At 36.6% G+C, this 25893-nt stretch overlaps 1 protein-coding gene across 1 annotated transcript in view; it reads left to right on the top strand.

The window, feature by feature from the left end:
- The window catches only part of LOC135071720 (uncharacterized), a 178870-nt gene that overhangs the window by 109939 nt on the left and 43038 nt on the right, over positions 1-25893 (top strand). The window contains exon 3 of the mRNA XM_063965502.1: positions 18572-18708. Coding sequence (XP_063821572.1) covers positions 18572-18708 — 137 coding nt within the window. The remainder of the gene's footprint in view (positions 1-18571; positions 18709-25893) is intronic.

Genomic DNA, 25893 nt, shown 5'->3' with positions numbered 1-25893 from the left:
TACGCTCTTGATATTTTTCTTTGGATGTTCAATGTTAATTTTGTTATAATATTAAGCTACTAAGCGGGTACTTTGTTATTTTTATTTTTATGTAATAGCGGTAGTTTCACTATTGTTTCCAACGGCTGTTGCGTCAGTCGAATACACGAACTTAAACGTAGCGGTTGTTGCTTATTTAAATTCCCTATTCCGATATACCGACGATATAACATTTGGCGAACGAGATTAAAAGTTAACGCGTGCAAATTAATTATGGCGAAAGTTACGGTCGGCATTTTAACTTCATTTAGCCACGAAGTTCAAGAGTGGTCGGTGTATAAGGCTCGTTTAGAACAATGGTTTCTCGCAAATGACATTGGTGCGGAGATAGACAAAGCCGGTAGTAAACGTCGAGCCATTTTACTAAGCAACGTGTCAGAATCCACCTACAAGCTTGTACGTGACCTAGCTTTACCTAAGGAAGTGGGAGTTTTGAGCTATGAAGAAGTTGTGTCGCTGCTAGATGGACATTTCAAAGCAAAAAAGTGCACATTCGCTGAACGATGGAAGTTTCACAGCGCCACTCAACATACGGGTGAAAGTCTGGCGGAATGGGCGGCGCGCGTTCGAAGCTTAGCATCGCATTGTGGTTTTAAGGCTGAACATTTGGATGAGCAGCTTCGTGACCGGTTCACTCTGGGCCTGGAGCCTGGACCAGAGAGAGACACATTGTTCACCGAAGACTTGGCTGAGCTGACGCTGTCCAGCGCCCTGGACATAGCTGAGGGGGTGCGGTGTGCTCGAGCGAGCTCTCACGAGGCGGCGCAGCGACAGGCGCCGGCGCTGCAAGTGATGAAGGTGGCGATGGCGCGCGGCGCGGCGGCAGCGCGCGGGCCCGGCGGCCGCGGCGCATCGCCGGCGCGCGCGCCCACGGCGGCGGCTGGCGAGCGGTGCAGCGTGTGCGGCTACGTCGGTCATAGGGCGGAAACGTGTCGGTTTGCTCGTTATAAGTGCAGGAAGTGCGGTGTTCAAGGCCATCTCAAACGAATGTGTAAAACATTAGCGGGGCAGCATTATGTTGAGTGCCGTGAGGATGTCGATGACGATGGTAAGCGATTATGTTGTAATATTCGCACTCTTCGTGGAGAACCTCTGCGGGAATCGGTTGTGGTCAATGGTTTTAGCCTGTTGTTTGAAATAGATACGGGATCACCGGTTACCGTAATTTCTGAGCAGATGTATAAACGTTATTTTTCAAACGTTAGCCTGGAACCGAGTGACGTCATTTTACACAGCTACAACGGAGATCGATTGAACATTATGGGAGTAATTAAATTATTATTTACTTATAATGATAAAAGTAACGATATTGTGGTATATGTTGTGCACAATGGGGGACCTCCGTTGTTGGGCAGAGATTTTTTTTCACGCTTCAATTTACAAATTTGTGCTATAAATAATTGCAGTAACTTTGTTGAAGATATAACCTCTAAATACCCGAAATTATTTTCTGAAAGATTAGGTTGTTTTAAAAATGTTGAAGTAGATTTGCCTCTTAAGCCCGATTCGAAACCGATTTTTTTTAAGGCACGCCCTTTGCCATTTTCTATTCGTGTAAACGTTGAAAAGGAATTAGAGCGATTAGTAGACTTAGGCATTTTAGTGCCGGTGAAATATTCCGACTATGCGAGTCCTATTGTTCCAGTCTTAAAGCGTGATGGCTCAATACGTCTCTGTGCAGATTATTCGGTAACAATAAATAAGCAATTACTTGTTGACAAATATCCATTACCAAAATATGATGAACTTTTTACAAAACTGCACGGTGGGAAATTGTTTAGCAAACTAGACCTTTCACAAGCATATAATCAACTGGTTTTAAATGAAGCCTCACAAATGCTCACCTGCATAAATACGCACAAAGGGCTCTTTAAATTCACTAGATTAGTCTTTGGTCTCGCAAGCGCACCCGCTATTTTCCAAAGAACCTTAGAAACCGTGCTCGCAGGGCTAGAAGGAACACTTGTATTTATGGATGACCTCTGTATCTGTGCTGAAAACAGGACCCAAATGATGTCAAGGTTAGCTGAAGTGTTCCGTAGACTAGAGGAGGCAGGGTTTGTTTTGAACAAGGAAAAATGCAAATTTTTTCAAGAATCTGTTTCATATCTGGGGTTTGTAATAGATCGCAATGGTATTCACAAATCGCCAGAGAAGGTAAAATCGATTTTACAATCAAAAGTGCCGACTGATACGACAGAGCTAAAATCGTTTTTAGGTATGGTAAATTATTATAGAAACTTTGTAAAAAACGCTTCTGCTATCTTGTCACCCTTGCATAAGTTATTACAGAAAAATGTACCATGGGTATGGACTACGGAGCATGAGGAAACTGTAACAAACATTAAACGTCAGTTAGCATCTGACAACACTTTAACTCATTTTAACCCTGAGGCTGAGTTAGTACTCACTGTAGACGCGTCGCCATACGGTCTTGGGGCGGTCTTATCACAAATTGAGGAAGGTATTGAAAAGCCAATTTCTTATATGTCCCGTTCTCTTAATGCAGCCGAAAAACGGTATAGCCAAATTCAAAAAGAGGCAACAGCTATCATATTTGGCGTGAAAAAGTTTCATCAATATTTGTACGGCCGAGATAAACCATTTCTATTGAAAACAGACCATAAACCTCTCATATCAATATTTAACCCAGACAAAGGGATTCCCGAAATATCAGCCAATAGATTACAACGTTATGCGATTTTTCTGTCTGCGTACAAATATAAAATAGAATATGTCAATAGTGTTCATAATTGCGCCGACTTCTTAAGTAGGTCTGTGAGCGAAGTCAGCCCGCCGCACAGTGATTCGAGTAGAACAAGCTAGCTGGACAATATTATTTTTTTACTTTAATGGGTTTAATACACGCATTACTTACTTTTTTGTGCAATTTAAGATTAATTAGGCTTGTTATTATAATAATTATAGGTAGGTTTGAAAAAAAAATTTTTTTTGGTAATAAAATATTTATTTCCTAAAATCAAGAGAAACAGACTAAAAAGTAAAGAAGAAACTAACTTTACAGTATAATAATAATTGGTCTTATGATGTATTAGGTGTTAAAGTATGAAATTCCCGTTTTTTATGGAGAATTTAATGAAAATCAATTTTTCGATATAAACATTTTTGCGATTTATATGGAACAAAGAATCTCAGTTTTTTTTAATTTAGTGGGTAGACTGGGACAACATTAATGACTTGCCAAGTTGCTGTGGCCAGCAGACATTTGCGCTGCAGCTTCAGCAGCCAATATCAGTTTTCAAGTACTTCTTGAGGAAATGAGGTCTAAAAGTCTTCTTCTTTTCGTCTTTTTGCTGGACTCGTCGAACTCCTTGAGTGGTCGTCCAGGTGTAGAATCTTTCGGACGTGGAAGACTGAGCTTTATGAACAGAAACATGTAACACTATGGCTCCGGGAATCCACTCAGTTTTGTTTTTCATGAAGCGTTCCCTGTTTTGCCGTATTTCGTCCATTGAAATGAAATTGAAATGCGACTGATGCTATTCTTCAACTCTCTCAGCGAATTTTCGTGATCCCAATACATCACATTTTGAGAATATAAATTAAAAATCATGCTATTCTGGTCACTTTTTAAATGTTTTAATCATTAATCAAAAAACTTGATTTTTTATTAATCTGAAAAAATAAAATTGTTGTGCAAAAGTGTGCAAACTGAAACTGGTATATTTGAATACTAGAGGGTTACAGCTACAATATATATAAATTCCAGACTGGGGTCAAGTGGGGGCATACAACTTCTAGTCTTCCAAACATAAAATTTTGAGAAAAATATAAACGTCAACATTTCGCCATACTTTTTAAAACTATGTGCATTATTATGCACCTTATTGTACAGAAAATAAATAGTACTTACCCTTATCTTCAAAATCCATCACACAAATATTTGGTCACCATAGTAAAAAATAATGTCAGGTGTTGTCGAAAGTCGAGCAAAATTAGAAATTAAAAATTACACTATCCTCATATCCTCACTTACCATGTTAATTACTCACGACTAGGTAATTAACAAAGTAAAAAATTGTGGAATCCTTAATGTCTGGGATGTTGTTTATCGTTTTTTATAAACGATAATCAGAAATTCAACAATGACTTTTGTCCAGCTAGCTTGTTCTACACGAATCACAGTGCGCCGTCCGTTCGGGAGCACCCGACTGCGGGTGATGAGTCATCGCTCGACAGGTCCGCGTATGTACGATTTGTTTATGAGGGCGAACGGTTTCTGTCTCTCTCCGACGTGCAGGAGGCTACGAAGCGAGATAACATAATATCAGCGATTTTGCACTACGTATTGAATGGGTGGCCAAATAAAATTGATGATAAGTACAAATCATTCTTTAGCCACAGGTTGGAATTATCTGTTGAAAATGACTGTCTAATGAGAGGGCATAAATTAGTTATACCGGATAGCTTACAAGTTAAGGTCTTAAACGAATTACACAAAGGTCATTTGGGAATTACAAAAATGAAGGAAGAAGCCCGCCATAGGTTTTGGTGGCCGGGCATGTCCGCGGCGGTGGAGCGGCGCGCCGGCGCATGCGGCACGTGCGCGGCGCAGCGGCCGGCGCCCCACGGTGGGCTGATATTAGAGCTTCATAGACTTAGCGTCGCTCAAAAATCAAGTGCCTAATTTTGAAAAAATAAATATGCCAATGTGTTCCTTTACCAAAAAGGAATATTTTATGTTATGTAACGTTTCTTGATAAAGTTATTATTTAATAAGTTATTGACAATTTCCTTTTTTTTGTATGGAGCTCAACATTTATTTTTATTTTATTCGTTATTCTTAAGCTTTCTTAAGAAATTGACTTTTGTATTATGTAATGCAACATATAAGCTATGTTATCACCAAGTGTCGCATTTCGGAAATCTTCGGAACATTGTCATTTTGGACCTTAAAATAAAAAAAATAAAAAATTGAAATAACTGCCAAATTTTGTAAAAATAACTACGCCAATGTGTTCCTTTGCCAAAAAGAAATATTTTTTGTTATGTAACTTTTCTTGATAAAGTTATTATTTAATAAGTTATTGACAATAATTACTTTTTTTTGTATGGAGCTCAACATTTTTATTTATTTTATTCGTTATTCTTAAGCTTTCTTAAGAAATTGCTTTTTTTATTATGTAATGCATCATATAAGCTATATTATCACCAAGGGACGAATCCCGGAAACCCTCGGAACACTGTCATTTTCGACTTTAAAATAAAAAAAAAACAAAAAAGAAAACTGCAATGTTATGTACTTTCTTCCGTACTACCCTAACGAGGTGAAGAACTAAGCGCGTTTTTTATAGTGGTGTTCCCAGGAGGCCTAATCCACATGATTACTAAGGTTACAAAAATATAATATTTGTTTTATGGAAATTAAGCCAGTTTGAAGTTAAGTTTATTGGTTAGACTCAAGAGACACTTTCAAAATCTACACAAGGAAAGCTTTCTTTCTCGGTATCAGCCTAGACATCAAATTGATCATTTATAGTGGACTTTTTGGTGGTTTTGAAAACCTTTCTTGATGGCAATTACGTCTAAATTATTCGTTTCTTTTGATATGGCTTTACAAATATCACATCGCTGCTTGTGCAGAGCTGCCATTTATCAACGATATTATTTTTCTATCTATCAAGTGAGAATCAGTAATTACGAGATTGTTTTGCTTCCAGAATTACGATCTATTAAATTTTCAATTTCCGCGTCCGTTATGTTTTTTTCATTGATAATATTAAAATAGGTCGACAATAATTAAATTCAGCTTATTTTGAATAAAAATAATTGGGTTTTCTTCATAAATTTGAAAAAGAAATGAGTCGATAGTAAAAAGTGGAGCTAGAAACTTTATTTTCCCTTATCCATTTTATCTGGAGACATCAAACCGAACGTTCATTTGGGCACTTACAAGTTGCCCTAAAACGCTAGAATCATCACGTAGTATAGAAAATCAGTACGTAGTATAGAAAACACAAAGTTTTATCAACAGCAGCAAAAAGTTAATTAATAAATGATCAATTTGATGATGAGGATGATACTGATACTGAAAGAAAGCTTTACTTTTGTAGATATTAGCCTATTTCACGGTTCAGAAACTGACTCTGAATAACCAATAAACTTAACTTCACACTGACTTAATTTTCATAAAACATATTTTAATAATCTTACAAGTGGATTAGGCCTCCTGGGAACACCACTATAAAAAACGTGCTTAGTTCTTCACCTCGTTAGGGTAGTACGGAAGAAAGTACATAACATAGCAGTTATTTTTTTTTCGTTTTATTTTTACTTTAAATTCGAAAATGACAATGTTCCGAGGGTTTCCGGGATTCGTCCCTTGGTGATAATATAGCTTATATGATGCATTACATAATAAAAAAAGCAATTTCTTAAGAAAGCTTAAGAATAACGAATAAAATAAAAAAAAATGTTGAGCTCCATACAAAAAAAAAGTAATTATTGTCAATAACTTATTAAATAATAACTTTATCAAGAAAAGTTACATAACAAAAAATATTTCTTTTTGGCAAAGGAACACATTGGCGTAGTTATTTTTACAAAATTTGGCAGTTATTTCAATTTTTTATTTTTTTTATTTTAAATTCCAAAATGACAATGTTCCGAAGATTTCCGAAGTGCGACACTTGGTGATAACATAGCTTATATGTTGCATTACATAATACAAAAGTCAATTTCTTAAGAAAGCTTAAGAATAACGAATAAAATAAAAATAAATGTTGAGCTCCATACAAAAAAAAAGGAAATTGTCAATAACTTATTAAATAATAACTTTATCAAGAAACGTTACATAACATAAAATATTCCTTTTTGGTACAGGAACACATTGGCATATTTATTTTTTCAAAATTAGGCACTTGATTTTTGAGCGACGCTAAGTCTATGAAGCTCTAATATCAGCCCACCGTGCGCCCGCGCGCGCCCCGCTCACGCCCTGGCCCTACCCGGCTCAGCCATGGCAGCGGGTTCACTTAGATTTTCTCGGCCCAATTAACGGAAAAACCTTTTTAATCATTGTGGATGCGTATTCAAAGTGGGTAGAATGTTTTGATGTGTCTACCGGGTTTAGTTCCCGCATAGTAATTGAAAAGCTGTGTGAAGTGATGGCACGATTTGGTTTATTTCATACTATTTGTTCAGATAATGGAAGCTCGTTCGTTTCGACCGAGTTTAAACAATTTTGCTCTCGCAACAGCATCACTCACTTAACGTCACCGATATACAACCCAGCTAGTAACGGTCAGGCTGAGAGCTATGTGAAGATAATCAAAAAGGCTATAAAGTCAATATTAATGTCAGGTTCAAACTTGCGAGATTTAAACATTAAATTACAAGAATTCCTTTTAACATATAGAAATTCTATTCATACTACGACCAACCGGTCTCCCGCAGAGATATTATTCGGCCACAAATTAAGATGTCGGTTAGATCTTCTTAAACCTCCCGCGTCATCTCCATCAGACACTGCACTCAACAAATGCGTCCAATCTAAACAGTGCTTACAGAGTGACAATTATCGGGGCAACCGGGAAGTAGACTTTAATCAGGGCGATATAGTGCTAGTTAGACTTTATAATCAACAAAGACAATCATGGACCCGTGGTGTAGTAGTCAAGAAAATCGGCAATTCATTGTACTTAGTACAACTCAGCTGCAATGATCAGATTGTTAAAAGACATGTAAACCAACTGTTAAAGTATAAGGGGGGAGAAGATGGATGTTGCGAACAAAAACCGGCGACGACAGATACCGTCCCTGCCTTCATACTTCCAGTGGAGCAGAGTGCGGAGCAACCTCCTAGTACGGAGGAGTTAACACCTACTGCTGAGTCTTCAGGGACCTCGAACGCTCAACCGGCAACTAATATCTCCCCCGAAGATCAAACTGAGAGCAATCCAGAGGACTGGTTTGATTGCGGCAATGAAATTGGACAAACTGTTGATGTCACACCAGCGACGCCCCCCGAGTCTGAGTGTGAACCTCAAACCACACCTCAGAGGGAAGTCTCCACACGTTCGAGACGGCCTAGGCGCGTTGTAGACTACAAGAAGTTTTTTTGAATAAAGGTGGAGGGATGTTATAATATTAAGCTACTAAGCGGGTACTTTGTTATTTTTATTTTTATGTAATAGCGGTAGTTTCACTATTGTTTCCAACGGCTGTTGCGTCAGTCGAATACACGAACTTAAACGTAGCGGTTGTTGCTTATTTAAATTCCCTATTCCGATATACCGACGATATAACAAATTTCAAAATGAATCAATAAAACATTCGATTGGTTTGCCAACTGCATATTTAATTGTGAAAACTTACATTCCTGTACCTACTTAATTTAAAATTGTAACTGTTTCCTAAATATAACAAATTAATATAAATAAATTGAAGTTTGGTAATCAATCAGTGATCGCCAACCCTGCAAAGGCAGTGGTAGTAAAGGCCCTAACCCCATAAATGGTGAATATTGCCCGTAAAGCACAATCGCGTGCTAAGCCGGCACAATGGCGGCTCGTGGACGCACCTTTATAATTAAACTGCCTTACTTAACCCCTGTGTTTCTGTTACATTTTGTTGTTTGATAAAGTTTATGTTAATATGTCGTAAATCGTCCGGTATTATTATAGGGCGCCAAAAGCCGAGGTAATGTAACAGAATTGACTGTTTCTGTTTTTCTATTGTAACATTGTACAGGTAACATCATTGTTGACTATAAGAGGTACATTATTTCTTCATTGTAGTGCTTATAATTTAAATGAAAAAGTGTAATTTTTTTACCGTCAATTTTCTTTTAACAAATTGATATGGACTGTAGGCACGTATCATGAAACTTAACTGAAAATTCATGAACAGATCACCTGTGGCTTTATCAACATGCATTAAATTTTAACCAATCTCAGGCATTTTTTATTGCAACCCTAATTTTTTCACAATGTAAAAAAAGTAACCAGGACATTCGCAGATCCATCAAATCAATCCGGGATAGCAACAAAAGATAAGCAAAACGGATCGTCCGGAACGATTATCCCCCAAATCAATCATTCTGGTTTAAAATACAACATAATTGGACCCCAGCAGGGGTGGAAAATGCGACCGAAATAGGATGAAAAGCAACGCACAGACGGAAATAACTTGTATTTTGGACACAAATGTAATTTAGAATTGACAAATGGTTCGATAGATAACATTTTTTTCCCTATCTTTGATGAGAACAAAAAATACCTACGTTGTTCGTTTTTATTTCCTGAATTTAAACTTACATTTTCGTTTACATAGATGAAATTGAATGTTTTAATGGTTATAGGTACATAAGTTTAATGGTAGATATGAAACTATTAATCCAATTCTAACTAAAACCAATAAATTATACTATTTCTTCATTTGATGATGAGTTTTAGGCTGGTGATAACGGTTCAGGGATTCAGTGAAAAAGTATCTACATATTATTATGAAGGTTTTTGTTCTCTCTACTTATCGCCCAAGCCTTTTTATACATTTTACACCCAAAACCTTGTTATAATATCTTTGACTTATAATATCTATGACATGTATTGTCTGTGGTCTATAAAAATAAAGCGTCAGTGCGTTACCGAACCTACGTGTGTTTTAATAAACCTCAGTTGTTGGCAACAACTGAGGTTTTGGGTGAACGGTGAAAGAAATGAACGGTGACCTTAAAAATAAGGATTGTCCAAAACAAAAAACAACTGGAACTTTTGTTTTTTCGTCAAATTATCCTTTTCGTATTCTGCTCAGAAACAAGAGTCTACTTTTACATTGCGCCTTCGTTCGCGATATCAAATAAAATGTCACACCCAGTGCGGCTGCCAGCTCGTAAAAATGATGACGAAATAATAATATAGACTGACAAAATGTGACATTTGGAGATACTTTTTGAGGGTTAGGAATGGAAAATGCTGAAATAGAGTCTGAAAGAAACCTGCCCTCAAAAATTTAAGTTTAACCGTAACTATAAAAATAACTGGTGTTTTTTGCATGGAGCTTGACAGACTTTTGACGTTTGTTAAAATTAAAGTAAGATGGTGCAACTCAGTTTTAGATTAGGGGAACAAATGAAAAGTTAGGTAACTGAAATAAAATAAAGTGGTTTACTTTAACTGCTGTCATTAATTTAACTGTCGCAGTCCATTAGTTTGCGTACCGGATGGCAACACCATCGGTTTGCGGGTTTTAAACCCTTGAGGAGGAAAGACTATTGTGATAGTACAAGGATTTTTACCCTTAGTCAAGGACAGGGTAAAATTTTAATTTATTTATGATTAAGATGTATTTGGAGATCATTTAATTTATCTGGATTATTAAAATTACTTAGCTAATAATTAGGTATATGTATTTATGAGTATCAACTCATAAATACATATACCTACTCGTTTTCAAATCTACAGGGTGTTAGGTAAATGGGTATATGAGCCGACACTAGCCCATGTTAACATGGTCATATAAATGGTATGGTGAAGTCAGAAAATTGATATTTTCATTTTAATTATTTTAATTTTCATACAAATCGGATTTTATAAAATTTATTTTGTATGAAAATTAAAAAAAAATAAATGATGATATCAAATTTCTGACTTCACCATACCATTTATATGACCATTTTAACATGGGCTAGTGTCGGCTCATATACCCATTTACCTAACACCCTGTATAAGTGTCTGAGTTCTTACGCTGCTTTTTCTCAGCACTGGCCAATTTATTGTCCCCAATCATTACTGGGACGTCTCAAGCGCTTTTAAGCCTATTTATAAAAAACAAATGATTTTTGTGACGTTTATTTCTATTTAAAATGAGACTTGAATATAACCTCGAGTTTTCAGTATCATTTGTTATAGAAAGGATGTATGGCATTAAACGAAACAAACAATTTTATTTTTGTCACGAGTACTTGGGACCGAATCATCTTCTTTTTAATATTTTTTTTACCCCAATACATCATTATTTACCGTGACAATGAAAACAACGGATGGCGAGTAATGAAGATACTGTGCAAATAAATAAATAAAAACATTCGCCGTCCTGAGCTAGTGGATAACAGAGGGCCTTGGTAAACACCATTACCCGACCTTCCCCCTCCCACCTCATAAACCAGATAAGATGAATAGGCACCGTAACCGTAAAATGGGTATTGAGTGTTTTTTTACGAGTGAAAGAGAAAGAAATTCGACAGATTTTTTTTGAGATGGACTTTTTACACAGAAAGGGCTATATGAGTTTGAAAAGCTTAAATAAATAGTATTTTAATGACTATAAGAAACTTTTATGATAAAAAGTAAAAAATAATGTTTTCACACAATACATAAAATATTACATACCTACATACCATTTGCCCCCTCTCCCATAAACGGTGACCGTAAAATGGGTATTGAGTGTTTTTTTACGAGTGAAAGAGAAAGAAATTCGACAGATTTTTTTTTCGAGATAGACTTTTTACACAGAAAGGGCTATATGAGTTTGAAAAGCTTAAATAAATAGTATTTTAATGACTATAAGAAACTCTTATGATAAAAAGATAAAAGTAAAAAATAATGTTTTCACACAATACATAAAATATTACATAGTTACATACCATTTGCCCCCTCTCCCAACCCATAAAGGAACTGTAAGAGGTACTTTAATTCGTGAACTGAAGCCTAATGTGGGGGAAACCCTGTATTTCAGGACTGTCGGTATCACCCGTCGTAGATCAACGAGTATATTAAAATGATATCTTAAAACGTGATGATACAATGCAATCGATTAATGCACTTATACAGTTTGTTTTGGACTGCACGGACTCTGTAAGATCCAAAATTGAAAAATTACTCATCATTTTAAAACTAGGTCAAGGGTCAGGCTTGAAAATAATTAATTCATAAGGAAAACAAAAAATGCCTCCACCTAAATAAACAAAACCCCAAAGACGAGGGAGAAAAACTGCGTCAAGTGAAAAAAATAAGAAAGAACTTGTATTTTTCTTTGGACAAGTATTACAAAAGTTTCCCGATATTCTCTAATAGGAGGATTGTAGCGTTCTTTGTAAAGAACATTGTAGTTTTATTTTATTGCAAGGTTGTGAAGATTTAAAGCCAGTCTTAGATTTAACATTAAGACTCCCTTTACGGTAATGGACTTTGAATATTTATAAAGTCTCTTTCTTGGGTTGATAGTTTTAGGATACAGATTGCTTGGGAATATACTTATTCTCATTTTTATACCATATAATAATGCCTAACTCCACAATCCTCATATTCGTTATACCTATACTCGTACCTATCTTTAATTGCAAAGTTTAAATAATGTCTAGCATATTGAAATGATTTTTAATATTATTGAAAAAGAGTCACCTAACTACTGAACTGGACTGTGCTTTTATTAACACTAAACTGAATTTCACGCGCGCGAAACGTTCAAAAGCGTGTTGAACATAGTTCTGTTTGACACCCCGTATGCAAGATCAGGCGTTTCAAATCAACCGCGTACCGGTCACCGCCCGATAGCTACTCAGTATGCATTCGCTACCGATTGTCGAGTCGGACCAATATGCATTAGTGTTGTGGAACCATCGCTAAGAAACTATCGATAGATGACCTCGAAAAATATTCAGGATGTCTATAGGTAGAGCAAGTATCGATGTTTGACAGAAATAACACAAAAACTATCGATAATATTAATTTTTTTTTGTTTGGTTTTGATATTAGAAATCAATATCAATCCTACCAATAGCATCGGACATAAAACTATCGTTAATATTGTTAGTTTTGCCCTTATCAACAGTATTGTTCATAATGGCCGTATCGATACGTCGATACTATTGATTCTATTGCACATACCGACTCTACCGAGAGCTACTATATTTTCGGGCAGCGCAGGCCCGGTCGTTCTGGAAATCCTTGGGGAAGGCATTAGTCCAGCTGTGGACATCATATTACTGAAGAGTGCCTAGCGCCTAGCAAGTTGGTTGTTTGATCAATATGATAGGAAATGTTATAAGACAAAAAAGTATGTGTATTTTTATACATATATATTAAGTATGGTTAGGTATATATTATATAAATACATAGTTATCAACATATTGTAAGGTGTTGTATGTATTTTTTTGTGTAAAATAGTTTCATGTCTTGTACATTGAAGTAATATTACTACGTATGGAACAGACATCGCGAACAAAATATGTGCAGTGCGGGGTGCGGGGCGGGAATTTGACGGACAGCTGTCAGTCAAATCCATGACTATCAAGTTTCATAATTTTTGGCTGAAGTGAACGAACGATATTCGATAAGTAGTCTATCCATAATGTTCTTGAGTGGCGACTACGAGCCGGAAGACGTAGCGTGGGCTTAGGTGGACCGAAGATCTGGTGAAGGTCGCGGGAGGTGCCTGGATGCGGGCGGCGCAGAACCGGTCTTTGTGCAAATCCTTGGGGGAGGCCTTAGTCCAGCAGTGGACGTCTTTCGGCTGAAACGACGACTATCGACTATAAACTATCAATAAGCATCACTAACATGCATTCATTGCCGATTGCACTCGTATCGCGTCGAGTCGAGACTATCGAATGTTTACAGTCAACAGATCCACAGTGGCGCAATATGTTTGACGCACCTTTGAACTGGCTGCGAAACAATGCGGCGGATTGTACTGAAAGTTGGGCGCTGGTATTGCAACTTATGATTGCCTTTTGGTATTGTGTTAAAGTTAGTTGGGAACATTGAATTGTATGGTGTAATAAAATTAACAGAGAGGATAGTATTTTATTGAATTCGTTACATCTCTTGTATAGTTTCTAAATACGAGTATATTATTTTTTATGTTTCTGATAACATATTGCTGGAGTTTAAACATTTTTTACTTTAGATTTATAGAATGTAGAATGTCTATTTCTCAATTCATGACCTCAGTAAGAAAACCCTTGCCTTATTTTATGAACAGCACTTGACTTTGATACTGAAATATTGTGTAAAACCTACAATGTTGCCAAATTTCTTGAGTTGAATAAGATGCCAACATACCAATTTTCATCAAACAACGACACATCCAAACTTCGCTAGCACAAAAACGTCAGCAAGTTCCGAAAACATCTCTTTCATCCCACAACACAAATAGCAACTAGGACAGAAGGAATTCCAGTTGAGTACCAAAATGCATCAGCGTATCTGAGAAGAGGCGCCCTACAAACTGCCGGTACCAACGGCGTACCATATCGCTGCAATCAAAGTAAGAGCTTTCAGCGGATTCAAACTTGTGCCTTTGTTCCATCTAAGTAGTAACGGGGACAGTGTATCTACGAAAACGTCTCGTAACGGCTGAAAATGACTTTTAAATCTAAGTCTATCGATGAGTTAGTCAAAGAAAAAAGTTTTTTGTGCTAAATTAAGGCTTCTCAAAGTTAAACTAAGAGTCGTGAAAATTAGAAAATGTTAAATTCAAATTGATTTAAAAGTTAAATAAAAAGATTTTATCATTATTGGTGAGAAAGGCGGGTGAGTATCGTTGAGTTGTTGTTTTAGTCAAAGAAAAAATATTTTAATGATGATTTAAGACTTTTCAAAGTCAAACCAAAATAAACTTAGTTTATAATTTTAGGAATATAATACTTATACGAAGGTTTTCCAATTAATTAAAATCAGTAATTTCTCAGTCACTGGATCAGAATTATATTTCTAGTAAAATGTAAGCTTTTTCAGAGAAGGCGTGAAAAAATATAAAAAAATAATGAATGTTGCAAAGTAACAAATAAAAGTTTTATTTGTTTTACTTTAATAACTGATTGCACCTTACTCTGGCTTAATAAAAGCCAGCCTCCCATGCCAAGCATGGGAGGGATTATTTCAACAATTTGTATTGACAGTTTTACAATTGCAAACTCGTCTCTTTCAGCTACAGTATGAAATAGGGCACATAGTATATTACATTTTTATTAAATACGGGTAACAATTTCATGTAGTGAAAATGTATCAGTGTTAAGAGCGCAAATACATAAATAATGATTTATTAATTTTCATGATTTCGGTTAAATATGTTCGTGTGCATCAGCTCAAAAAGACAGTCGAACCTAGAACTGTTGGGGTCCGCAAACCACCACCCCGGGTGACAAAAATTAATAATTAAGATTTATGTTGTTTTTCAGTTTCAGTCAGTCAAAATCTTAAATAACACATTTATTTTAACGAACTTATACCACTTACTCGTATCTGTAAAGTGGTAATCAAGTTACATAAGAAAGTAGATAAAAAATGTATTTGTGCTAAATCACTTGTAAGTACTACGTATGTGCCTAATCAATGGTTTGGAACATAATGTATACGGTGTGAAACAATCAAAATTCTACTATCATTTACCAATGCTTAAATCTGACCTATTGACCCGTATTCAACAGTTAAAACAACGGTACCTACTACTGCATCTGCTGCAATGAAACAGATTGTAATAAAACTCCCCAATAATTTTGTTTCGTGGAGCACAAATTACAGAAAATTCTGCGTCGAATCGACGCGTCATGTGGCGGCGGTAATGAGCGCTGCAAATTGCACGGCAACTGCAGCGATGAATGAATTGCACGACATTGTTTCAAAAAAAGAACGAATTCATGGTTTTGTCATTTAAAGTAACGATTTTCATTTGTTTTGTCCCCAGAAAATACAGATAATAACAAATGAAGATCGTTTACGTTTGAAATGAAAGTGCTTTCTTTTTTTATTGACGTACGTGTGGTTTTCACATTCAGCCAGTATCAAGTAATTTAGATGATGTAGTTAATTATGATATTAATTGGTCATTCATCACCAACCGATTCCCTTGAGTTACAATAAGATTTTGGCACTTTACTGAGACTTTATTTACTGAAGGTCTCACTAATTATGCTACTTTGCTAGGTATCATTTATATCAAGTTAGTATATTAATACCTAATACGTGTATGTTTACCACACCGTTAACCACAGTCCCCGGCAGAAACTACCCAACTCCACCAACTTTCGGATTCACTGCCAAACTTCATAACCAAGAGACATAAACCACAGATGCACAAGTAAAAGAGCATTTGTAATACATTTAGATTTATCTTTACACCCAAGATGCGCTGCTTGAACAAGCGTATTTAAGGATTTGCCACACTGAATGCGTTCTGCGGTCAAGTCAAAGTGAACGCAGCCCGCATCATGACGTAATGAACAACATTATCGGATACTGTGTTATCGGTCTCTATACTTACATTTTGAATCTGGCCGTGCTGGCACGCCCAAAGAACGCAAACCGCACTTTTGACAGATTATTTTGTCACGACCGCTGACAGATTTCGTGCCCGGACTGTTCATACACGATGCGTGCTCTTTTTATGGTCAGTAAATTGCATATAGTCCAGTCATTTAAGCTTAAATTAGGTAAGAATCTCGGAATTAGAGATACCCAGCTGTAAGTCTGTAAATACTTGTATATTGACACCCTAAAAGTTGTCTCAAAACCTACATATGGTAGGGTGTAAGCAACTATTAAATTTTAAGGTCAAAGGTCACATAAATCGGTTTTTTGCGCTTTTTTTGGAAATATCTCATTTCCTATGGGTTTTTTGCTATTTGTATTTATTATTAATATTGTAGAATACTAAATTCTCTACAAATTTTGTTTAAAAAATTTTTTTATACGGTGAACCGTTTTCGAGATAGAGGGCGGAGAGCGCGCGGTCACTGCATCACTTCAGGTCAACTTAAGCGGTTTAGGTTTTTCATACAAAAGGATTTTCCCGCTAATTCCCGTGGGAATTTCGGTAATTACTTGTTGTAAATAAGCTTTAAGTTTACTAAGGTACCTACATGCCAAATTTCAAGCGTCTAACTTCCGTTAAGCGTTTAGATTTTTCATACAATAGGATTTTCCCGCTAATTCCTGTTCCCGTGGGAATTCCTAAGTAAACTATAACCTGCCCAGGTGTATGAAGAATAATTGTACCAAGTTTCGTTAAAATCCGTCGAGTAGTTTTTGTTTCTATAAGGAACATACAGACGGACAGACAGACAGACAAAAATTTTACTGATTGCATTTTTGGCATCAGTATCGATCACTAATCACCCCCTGATAGTTATTTTGAAAATATATTTCATGTATAGAATTCTGTCCGTCTGTATGTTCCTTATAGAAACAAAAACTACTCGACGGATTTTAACGAAACTTGGTACAATTATTCTTCATACACCTGGGCAGGTTATAGTATTCTTAGGAATTCCCACGGGAACAGGAATTAGCGGGAAAATCCTTTTGTATGAAAAATCTAAACGCTTAACGGAAGTTAGACGCTTGAAATTTGGCATGTAGGTACCTTAGTAAACTCAAAGCTTAGTTACAACAAGGAATTCCCGAAATTCCCACAGGAATTAGCGGGAAAATCCTTTTGTATGAAAAATCTAAACCGCTTAAGTAGACCTGAAGTGATGCAGTGACCGCGCGCTCTCCGCCCTCTATCTCGAAAACGGTTCACCGTATAAAAAAAGTTTTTAAACAAAATTTGTAGAGAATTTAGTATTCTACAATATTGATAATAAATACAAATAGCAAAAAACCCACAGGAAATGAGATATTTCTAAAAAAAGCGCAAAAAAACGATTTTTGTGACCGTTGACCTTGAAATTTAATAGTTGCTTACACCCTACCATATGTAGGTTTTGAGACAACTTTTAGGGTGTCAATATACACGTATTTACAGACTTACAGCTGGGTATCTCGAATTCCGAGGTGAACTTACTATAATGACTGGACTAATACCCACCAGCTGCGGAGGCAGCTAGTGGGTTATGTGAGGCTCTCCCTACCAGAAGGGTAGGGCTAAAAAACCTGACTTTTCCGCCATGAGCCATATGGGAACGCGGGACATCGCCATTGGCTGTTGACTGCGTTCACTTTGACCTGACCGCAGACCGCATTCAGTGTGGCAAACCCTTTATTGTTTGGGCAATCAACTTGAAAGCTCTCGAGGAACTTTACGTTTGTTCGAGTTACACTGAACAAACACCGCCTTTTGTCTAAATAATGTCTGTGTGGAACTGTTGTGTGGTGAACACAGTTTAATTGTTATTGAGATCTCAAAGTTTTAGTTTAGATTTATGCAATTTTCACCTTTGGTTCTTTGGGATTAGGAATTTATTTAAGCGCATTGGATGTGCAGGTATTTTAGAAGGCAAGGTATCTCTGGATGGTTGCAGTTGCTTTTTGGTATTCATTGGGCATTTCCATGTTTCTTTTCATTAAACTTATTAAATTAAATGTGCCCGTTTTCTCAAATTCCACTCAACCAGCATCAAATCAGTCAAAGCATAGGTACATTGTCATTGCAAAACCACACTTATGTGAACTACATACCATGACCTACCTACATAAATACAATACCTTACCCACAGGTCGTGGGTTGTGTTCCCCTCAAACGTTTATGTAAACCTCTGTTTGTACCCGTCTGATTAATAGGAACATAATTTAAATGTGAAACCTTTTGTCTTTGGACAAATAAATAAATTTTATTTCTTTGTCCCCAGGTTGCAACAGAACGTACTATGGCGACATCGGCCGGACCTACGAGCTGGAACTCCACCGTCCCCGGGAAGACCTGGTCCCTTACGTCTGCCTCATCACCATCACAGCTGCTGGCGGTATCCATGGAGATTTGGTGCAGGTTAGTGAGATTTTTTTAAATTATGTTGAAATTAAACGAAATAATTATGCAGTATACCATTGCAGTCCATCGATATGGATCCGTGTGCTTACCATGATTTTACATTAGATGTCTGCGTAAAAAAATGACAATTTGTACAGCTCCTCTAGCGGCTACTTTAAAAAATAAAATCTTCATAGGTTTTTTGACGCACTCCCTAGCGATAGCGAGCACGCACCTAACGTCAACTCATGGTAGTGTCAGTGGACACTGGTTTCAGAATTGAAAAAGCTAATTATGAAACCGGGTGTAAGTCAGATATTTCAGAGTTCATTGGCTGTTGAACATTATATTACGAACGAAAAACATGATCTTCTTTTACCTTCTTTTTATTAGGTGTTAATCGGATATTTACTACAGTATTTTTTCCAATACTTCGTCAGTAAAAAGATCTTTAGTTTATAAATATCCAAAAAGGTAGAATCTACAAATCATTACGAAAATTGCTAAGTATCCATAAAACACAGCAAAAATATGCGCACTCAGGCATAACTTATTCCCAATCCCAAATGTATGATCGCGATATTTTATTTATACTGAGCAGTAAAGTAAGTCATACCCCCATCGTTCAAAGAAAACAAATAAATCTGTCGGCGAACAGATGCTCCGAGCTTCACTGCCACGCGCAGGGCTGTGGGAATTATACCGGGTGGGGTTGATACATTTCGCAAGGTTTTGAAGGGTACCGCGCCATTTTTGTTTTAAACGTTACTGTGGTCTAGTGGTAAGACCAACTATCTCAGAGTCAAAGGTCCCAGGTTCAATTTGTATCCCTCGATAAGTCATATCGGCATCATTAAATAAAAACAAATAAATCTGTCGGCGAACAGATGCTCTGAGCTTTACTGCCACGCGCAGGGCTGTGGGAATTATACCGGGTGGGGGTTATTGGATACATATCGCAAGGTTTTGGAGCTTTCCGCTTTAGCCTCACCTAAGTTGCTACTAAAAGCATTTATTGATGGTAAAATAGAGTCAATTTGGTGACTACATAATGACATATCGCAGCATCGAGATTAAAATATCTTATCACACTACATGCACACATTAATACACTTGTTTGATACGAGACTTTGCCTAACTTAGGTAAGTATAATAAGTTTTGAAAAAACCTCGCTATATTCCTTAACTACTGTCCCAAAATCTACCTGCCTAAAAAGAGGAAAAGCAGTAATATAAAAAAATAAAAGAAAACAAACGATTTTACTTATTACTTCATCAGACCTTTTACGCCAAATTACCAAAATTATTCCATTCTCTAAGTAAAGGCTGGCCATTATTCAAAGAAAGCAAATAAATCCGTCGGCGGGCAGACGGCCTGCACTTTAGTGGCTCTTGTACGGCAGAAATATACCCGGGTATACTCATATACAGGGTGTTAGGTAAATGGGTATATGAGCCGACACTAGGCCATGTTAACATGGGCATATAAATGGTATGGTGAAGTCAGAAATTTGATATTATCATTTTAAAATTTTAAATTTTCATACAAAATAAATTTTATAAAATCCGATTTGTATGAAAATTAAAATGAAGACATCAATTTTCTGACTTCACCATACCATTTATATGTCCATGTTAACATGGGCTAGTGTCGGCTCATATACCCATTTACCTAACACCCTGTATACTTGGGTATACTCGTATATTCCCGGTATGATAAATACCGTACGTGGGGTCGCCGCTTTCGCAATAACCTTTTACTAGGTGAAACTATGCGTCTTACATTTTACGACTCTTTATTATTTTATCCTTATTTTGTGATTTGCGCAATAAAAATCAGAAATATTTTTTTTCCATTATATTTAGTGACATATTACAGTTATATAAGTCACATATTTTGGTCACGTAGTACAAGTTGCGCTAAACCTTCTTTACCAAAGGAGCCATCATCTCTACCATCTACTTACCATCTAACTGGTAGTCGAACTATGAAAGAGATCTAACCTATGATCTCATAAAATGGCACAAAAAAGTGAGGAGACCTGACTTTTAAGTTGACAAAACTATAATCTGTCCTCAAGCTATGGTAGGGTTTTTGATTTTGAGCTCAAAATACAACTATTCCAACCGGTATTTACCAAGCACTGAAATAAAACTATTCCTACAGTTATTTACCAAGCACGTAGACCACCTTTTAGAAACCTTCCTTTCTACACTGGCGATACTAGGCACACAGCCTCAGGCGCCTGCTCTAGCAACAGACAGGCGAGGCTCAACGCTCCGACGCGCCGCGCTTCCGCCACGAGACTTGCATGCCCCAAGGGCTGGACCCGTATTTATAGACCCATCCATAAATGTAGTCCCTTTTTATAATACACCACAAAGCTACTATCCTTTTATGCAGGTGCTATAAATTGATTACACACCACACAAAACTGTCAATTTTGTCTAATACACAAGTTGGAACGGTAACATTATCAAGGTAACTTTATCACACACAAGCAAGGCAATTCATCATCAACAGCCCTTTACAGTCCACTGCTGGACTATAAGCCTCCTCCACTATAGTGGAGGGTTTTGCCATAATCTCCACGCTTGGCAGGCGGGTTGAAGATCGCAGTTTAAAAGATTGATGTTTTTCAGAGAGCGCTGCTGCCCATTCTCTGTTTGATGTGTAGTCCCTAAGTCGCCTCTTACGACACCTTCGGGAAGAGTAGGGGTTGGTGACAAATGTATTCTACTCTGCCGTCACCACACGGCAAGGCAATTACTGTAATGAAAATATCGATATGAAAATTACAAGTAAGTAGTAAATATAATTTATGATGTTTAGTTAATGAAAGAGGTGATTTCAAATACAAGATCGTTTTATAAATGTGGTACAGAGGACGATATACAGTAGAGCGCGGATACAAACACGCTTTTTGGGAGTGACGTGTGATCTTGGATGAATTAAAGTATCTATCCCTTAGTATTTCAATATTAAAGTGCTAAAATACGATAAAAAACAAACAAGTTATTAAATAAAATACAAACTTCAGCGATTTACGAAGTATTCTAAAGTTGCTATCGTTTTAGAAATCGAGAATCGCTAAAACAGCCCTGTAAATGGTAAAAAGTTTTATAATTAACAAAGAAGTTAAAATTCCACATTGTTTCAAGTTCGCCGCGAAATGATTGATGAAAGGAAATGCCATTCTTGGTTAAAGTTTTCAGTTTTCAGCACCTTAATATCAGAAATATAAATTAAATTGAAGTTCATTGAGAAAGCTATGAATATTTTACACATCAATCATAATATAATGAGGTTCGTTTCACTTGTTGATGAGGAGAGTTTTTCAGGAAAATACAGAGATCTTAATATTTTAATCTATAATATATAAAAATGAAACCCGTTTTCCGTTGTCACGACATAACATGAAAACGGCTTGACCGATTTGGCTGATTTTTTTTTGTAGTTTTTTAATACTCTGTACAAGGTTTTTACGGAAAAAAATATAAAGAAAATCTCTACGCTAAGGCGGTACGAAGTTCGCCGGGTCAGCTAGTTATTAATAAGAGCTAACGGAATCCAATAATCATGGTTATAGGTTCTAGTGTAAAGCGATTTCAGGCTATTTAATTTTATATTATAGTAAATCTTACACGGTGTAGCTTAAGTGTAATGGAGAGGTCAAAAAGACCAATAGTTTTTATTTTATGGGACTTCATCCTTCTGGATGTAACGTAATTACGAATAGCGGTGCACATCTGCGGAAAATTATTAAGAGGCACGAAGTTACGTTCTCAGCTAGTATGTATACCCAATTCGTTCGTTTCAGCCAAGTTCGTTTCGTTCAGCTGGAGAAAGGCCTCCCCCAAGAACTTCCATAACCAACGGTCCTGCGCTGCCCGCATCCAGGTTCTTCCGGTGACCTTCACCAGATCGGCGGTCCACCTAGTGGTGGACCTCACAAGAAGGCTCAAGGTCACTCAAAGAGCGATGGAGCGGGCTATGCTCAGAGACTCAGATACAAAATTAATGACCCAGTAATACACAATATCCCTGAAACTGTAAATAACAAAACAGCATTACGATTGTTTACAAAACATCTATCCCATTTATAGCCCACATAATTCAAAGTATGCCCAAATCGAGTATATCTCAACAGACGGTAAGTTATTTCCCAAGAGAAAAATGGCTGAGAACAATATCGGAAAATGTTCGAATGTATTTTTTATGTAAGACATAAATGTAGCTTCCGTATGTTATTGGTAAAAATACAATAAGCACTGTATTACGCTATAGGTTATGACCTTACCATAACAGACTTATCAACTCTGAAAGGGATCAACACCGTATCTCCTTTGCAAGATTTTAAACTTTCGCATTCCATTTCAACTAAAATAGTAAGACACGGGTCTTAACGCGACGTTTATTAATGAGTTACATTATGTACTCACAGCCATACCAGTCTGCTTTTGACCACGGCTGCAGCATAGCAGCCGAAACGTCAAGCTGTGAGTACATAATGTAGCTCATTAATAAACGTCGCGTTAAGACCCGTGTCTTAGGCTGAGTTGCACCACCTAACTTTGACCGTAAGTATAACGATAACCGGTGTTTTTTGTATGGAGTTTGACAGATTTTTGACGTTTGTCAAAGTTAAAGTAAGATGGTGCATCCCAGCCTTACTATTTTACCGTATCGCCTTTCTTGAGCTGTCATCACCTTTCGCGCGCTGTCAACTGCGAGGTGAGGCGTGTACGTTACGGTGCGAATAAGTGTGCGTTGCAGTATGGAGTTACTTACAAAGGATACTGACCACCTCTAGGTGATACGGTTACGATCCCTTTCCGGGTTGATAAGTGTGCACGTCCTTTAACCGGTATATCTAAAGTACCACTGTCAGCATATCGGACTCTACATTTTTCTGCTGATATAAACAAAAATTGCAATTAAATAAGTTACACAGTACTTAACATGTTAATTACTCCCAAAGCGCTGACTGATAAGCTACTTATTAACATAAGTTAATTAACATCGAATGATACCTTGATCCCTTAGAAATTATAATAATTTTTAAAATTAATTATCTTCAGTCTGAAAACATTTAGGGTTGTCTTATTTAAATAATTACCCATTGAAAAATGGTAAAATAGTAGGTATTTTTATGAACATCTGAATTATTTTTAAAGTTTATAGAGTTTGCACTGATTGGATTCTGCTTCATCTAACATCAAAGGATTGCTTAATAGAACAACATCGTATCTTAATATCGAAAACACCAAACATTTTATATTGTTATTTAGTACTAATTAATTCCTTTGCAACAAATTAATTTGGAGATGTTCAACCCTACCTTTAACCCTTTGGTCCCCAGTAACGAGGTAAACGCTTCGGGCCACGTTGGCTTTACGTGACACCCAGTACAGTGTGCCACAACATACACTTGCCCTCGACCTTATGGCCTTACAATAAGAATGGAAACAGCAAATCAACTCTGCTTCTGACTGTGCATAACCCGAAAATGCTGACGTTAATATACGGGACACGTTACGTGTATTTGTTAGACAAACTTTTTAAATTCAGGTCCGAATAAGGAAAACAAAGTAGAATACAAAGGAGGTTGGCTTTATGTATAGAAAATTACTAAAATATTGTACATGCATAGGTACTTAGCCTCAGTTGCGAGTTCACAAAATACGTATTGCTAATTATGACGGCAACAGTTGTACTTTTCTTGCATTACTAAGTACAATTTAGTAACTGTATTCAGTTTACTAGACATAATATCTATCTACTTACTCTTATTCCTTTTTTTCACATTAAATTTTACTCACAAGACCAACAATTTATTTTCAAAATGCACAGCAAAAAAGCGAGCGAATGTGGTTTCAACGGAGGTTCTAGCTGATAAATTCCCCTGTTTTTTACATTTCCCTTTATTACCCCCCTGAAGCCCGATCGTTTGTTAAAGGAGCAGCCTTTAATTTGCATGTAATTACGAGACCCCGACTTGTGGAAGGAAGTTTCTTATTGTTTCTTTCGGCTTGTCTGTTGGTTTAATTTCTAACGCTAGTTGCCATTTCTAATTAATGTCCAAGCAAGTTAGAGTAGGCGCACACCGTTGATTTTTCGTCGGCCGATAGTTTAGTCGGGCAGTTGATCAGTATGGGCATGTATGGGAGTGCGCACACTTCGCCGATTCGATTTGGCCGATTCTTCATACAAATTAAAATTGGGCACAACTATCGGCCAACTAAAAATCAACGGTGTGCGCCTACTCTTAAGGGTTAACGCTAAACTTATTTGTAATTTGTTGTTGAACGAGCCTTGTTTGTAAGTGAAAGATCACTATTTTCTGCCATAAAAAATGTTTTAACTAATTTTTAACTAATTTTTTTTTACTCTTGTCATCTCAATATTTAAAGTAACGAAGAATTTATTATAACTACAGCGCGGTATAAGATAATTTCATGCCGGCGTCTTTGCAAACGGTAATTAGGTAGAGATAGCTTCATTGTAAATTTAAAGTTACTATATCTTATATCTCTCAGTCTCTAACATTTAGACCACAAAAATTAATTACATTAAAGTTTTAGTGACTCTATATCAAGTTAGTTAATTTAAAATGATCGAATAGAGTTAATATATATCAAAGATTCTATTACTAGTTTCATTCTTGCAGTATCTAACATTGAGTGCATGTTTTAGTGACTATATATGCAAGTTGGGATGGAATAGGGCAGAGCATCATAGAGTCAACATATCAAAAGGCACGCACGTCGTAGCGACCCGCCCAGTGACCGGAAATTGTATTTCCTTGGCCTCGGTATTTCCTCTTATTCGTAAAAATTACTCGACATTTACAAATGTCGGGAATTTCCTTTGTGACGTTACTTTTTTTCCTTCTAGAGGTGGCAATACCTGCTTGTTTTGTACTTCGAAAGAAGATTAGAATACTTTTACTGATCACATCTCAAGTAGGTACTCATGTTGCGGTGCGTTTCGACTCTACAACGCAAAATTTTCTAGACAAATTCAATTTAATTGGTATTTTTGTCTCACTCTTTGATGCAGGAATTGAGAAAAATAAATGATAAGTCGATGAAAATTACCCCTGACTCTCTATTTGACATTATGATTAACTAACAATTCCCTTTGAGAATTCTCTTTTTAATTTTCCTTTCTTTTAATTATGTTGTATTAGTTATGTTGAT

The sequence above is a fragment of the Ostrinia nubilalis genome, chromosome 5 (genome assembly GCF_963855985.1).
Source record: "Ostrinia nubilalis chromosome 5, ilOstNubi1.1, whole genome shotgun sequence".
Taxonomy (NCBI): domain Eukaryota; kingdom Metazoa; phylum Arthropoda; class Insecta; order Lepidoptera; family Crambidae; genus Ostrinia; species Ostrinia nubilalis.
Note: the sequence above shows the minus strand (reverse complement) of the source record. Positions and strands in the feature narration are given on the sequence as shown.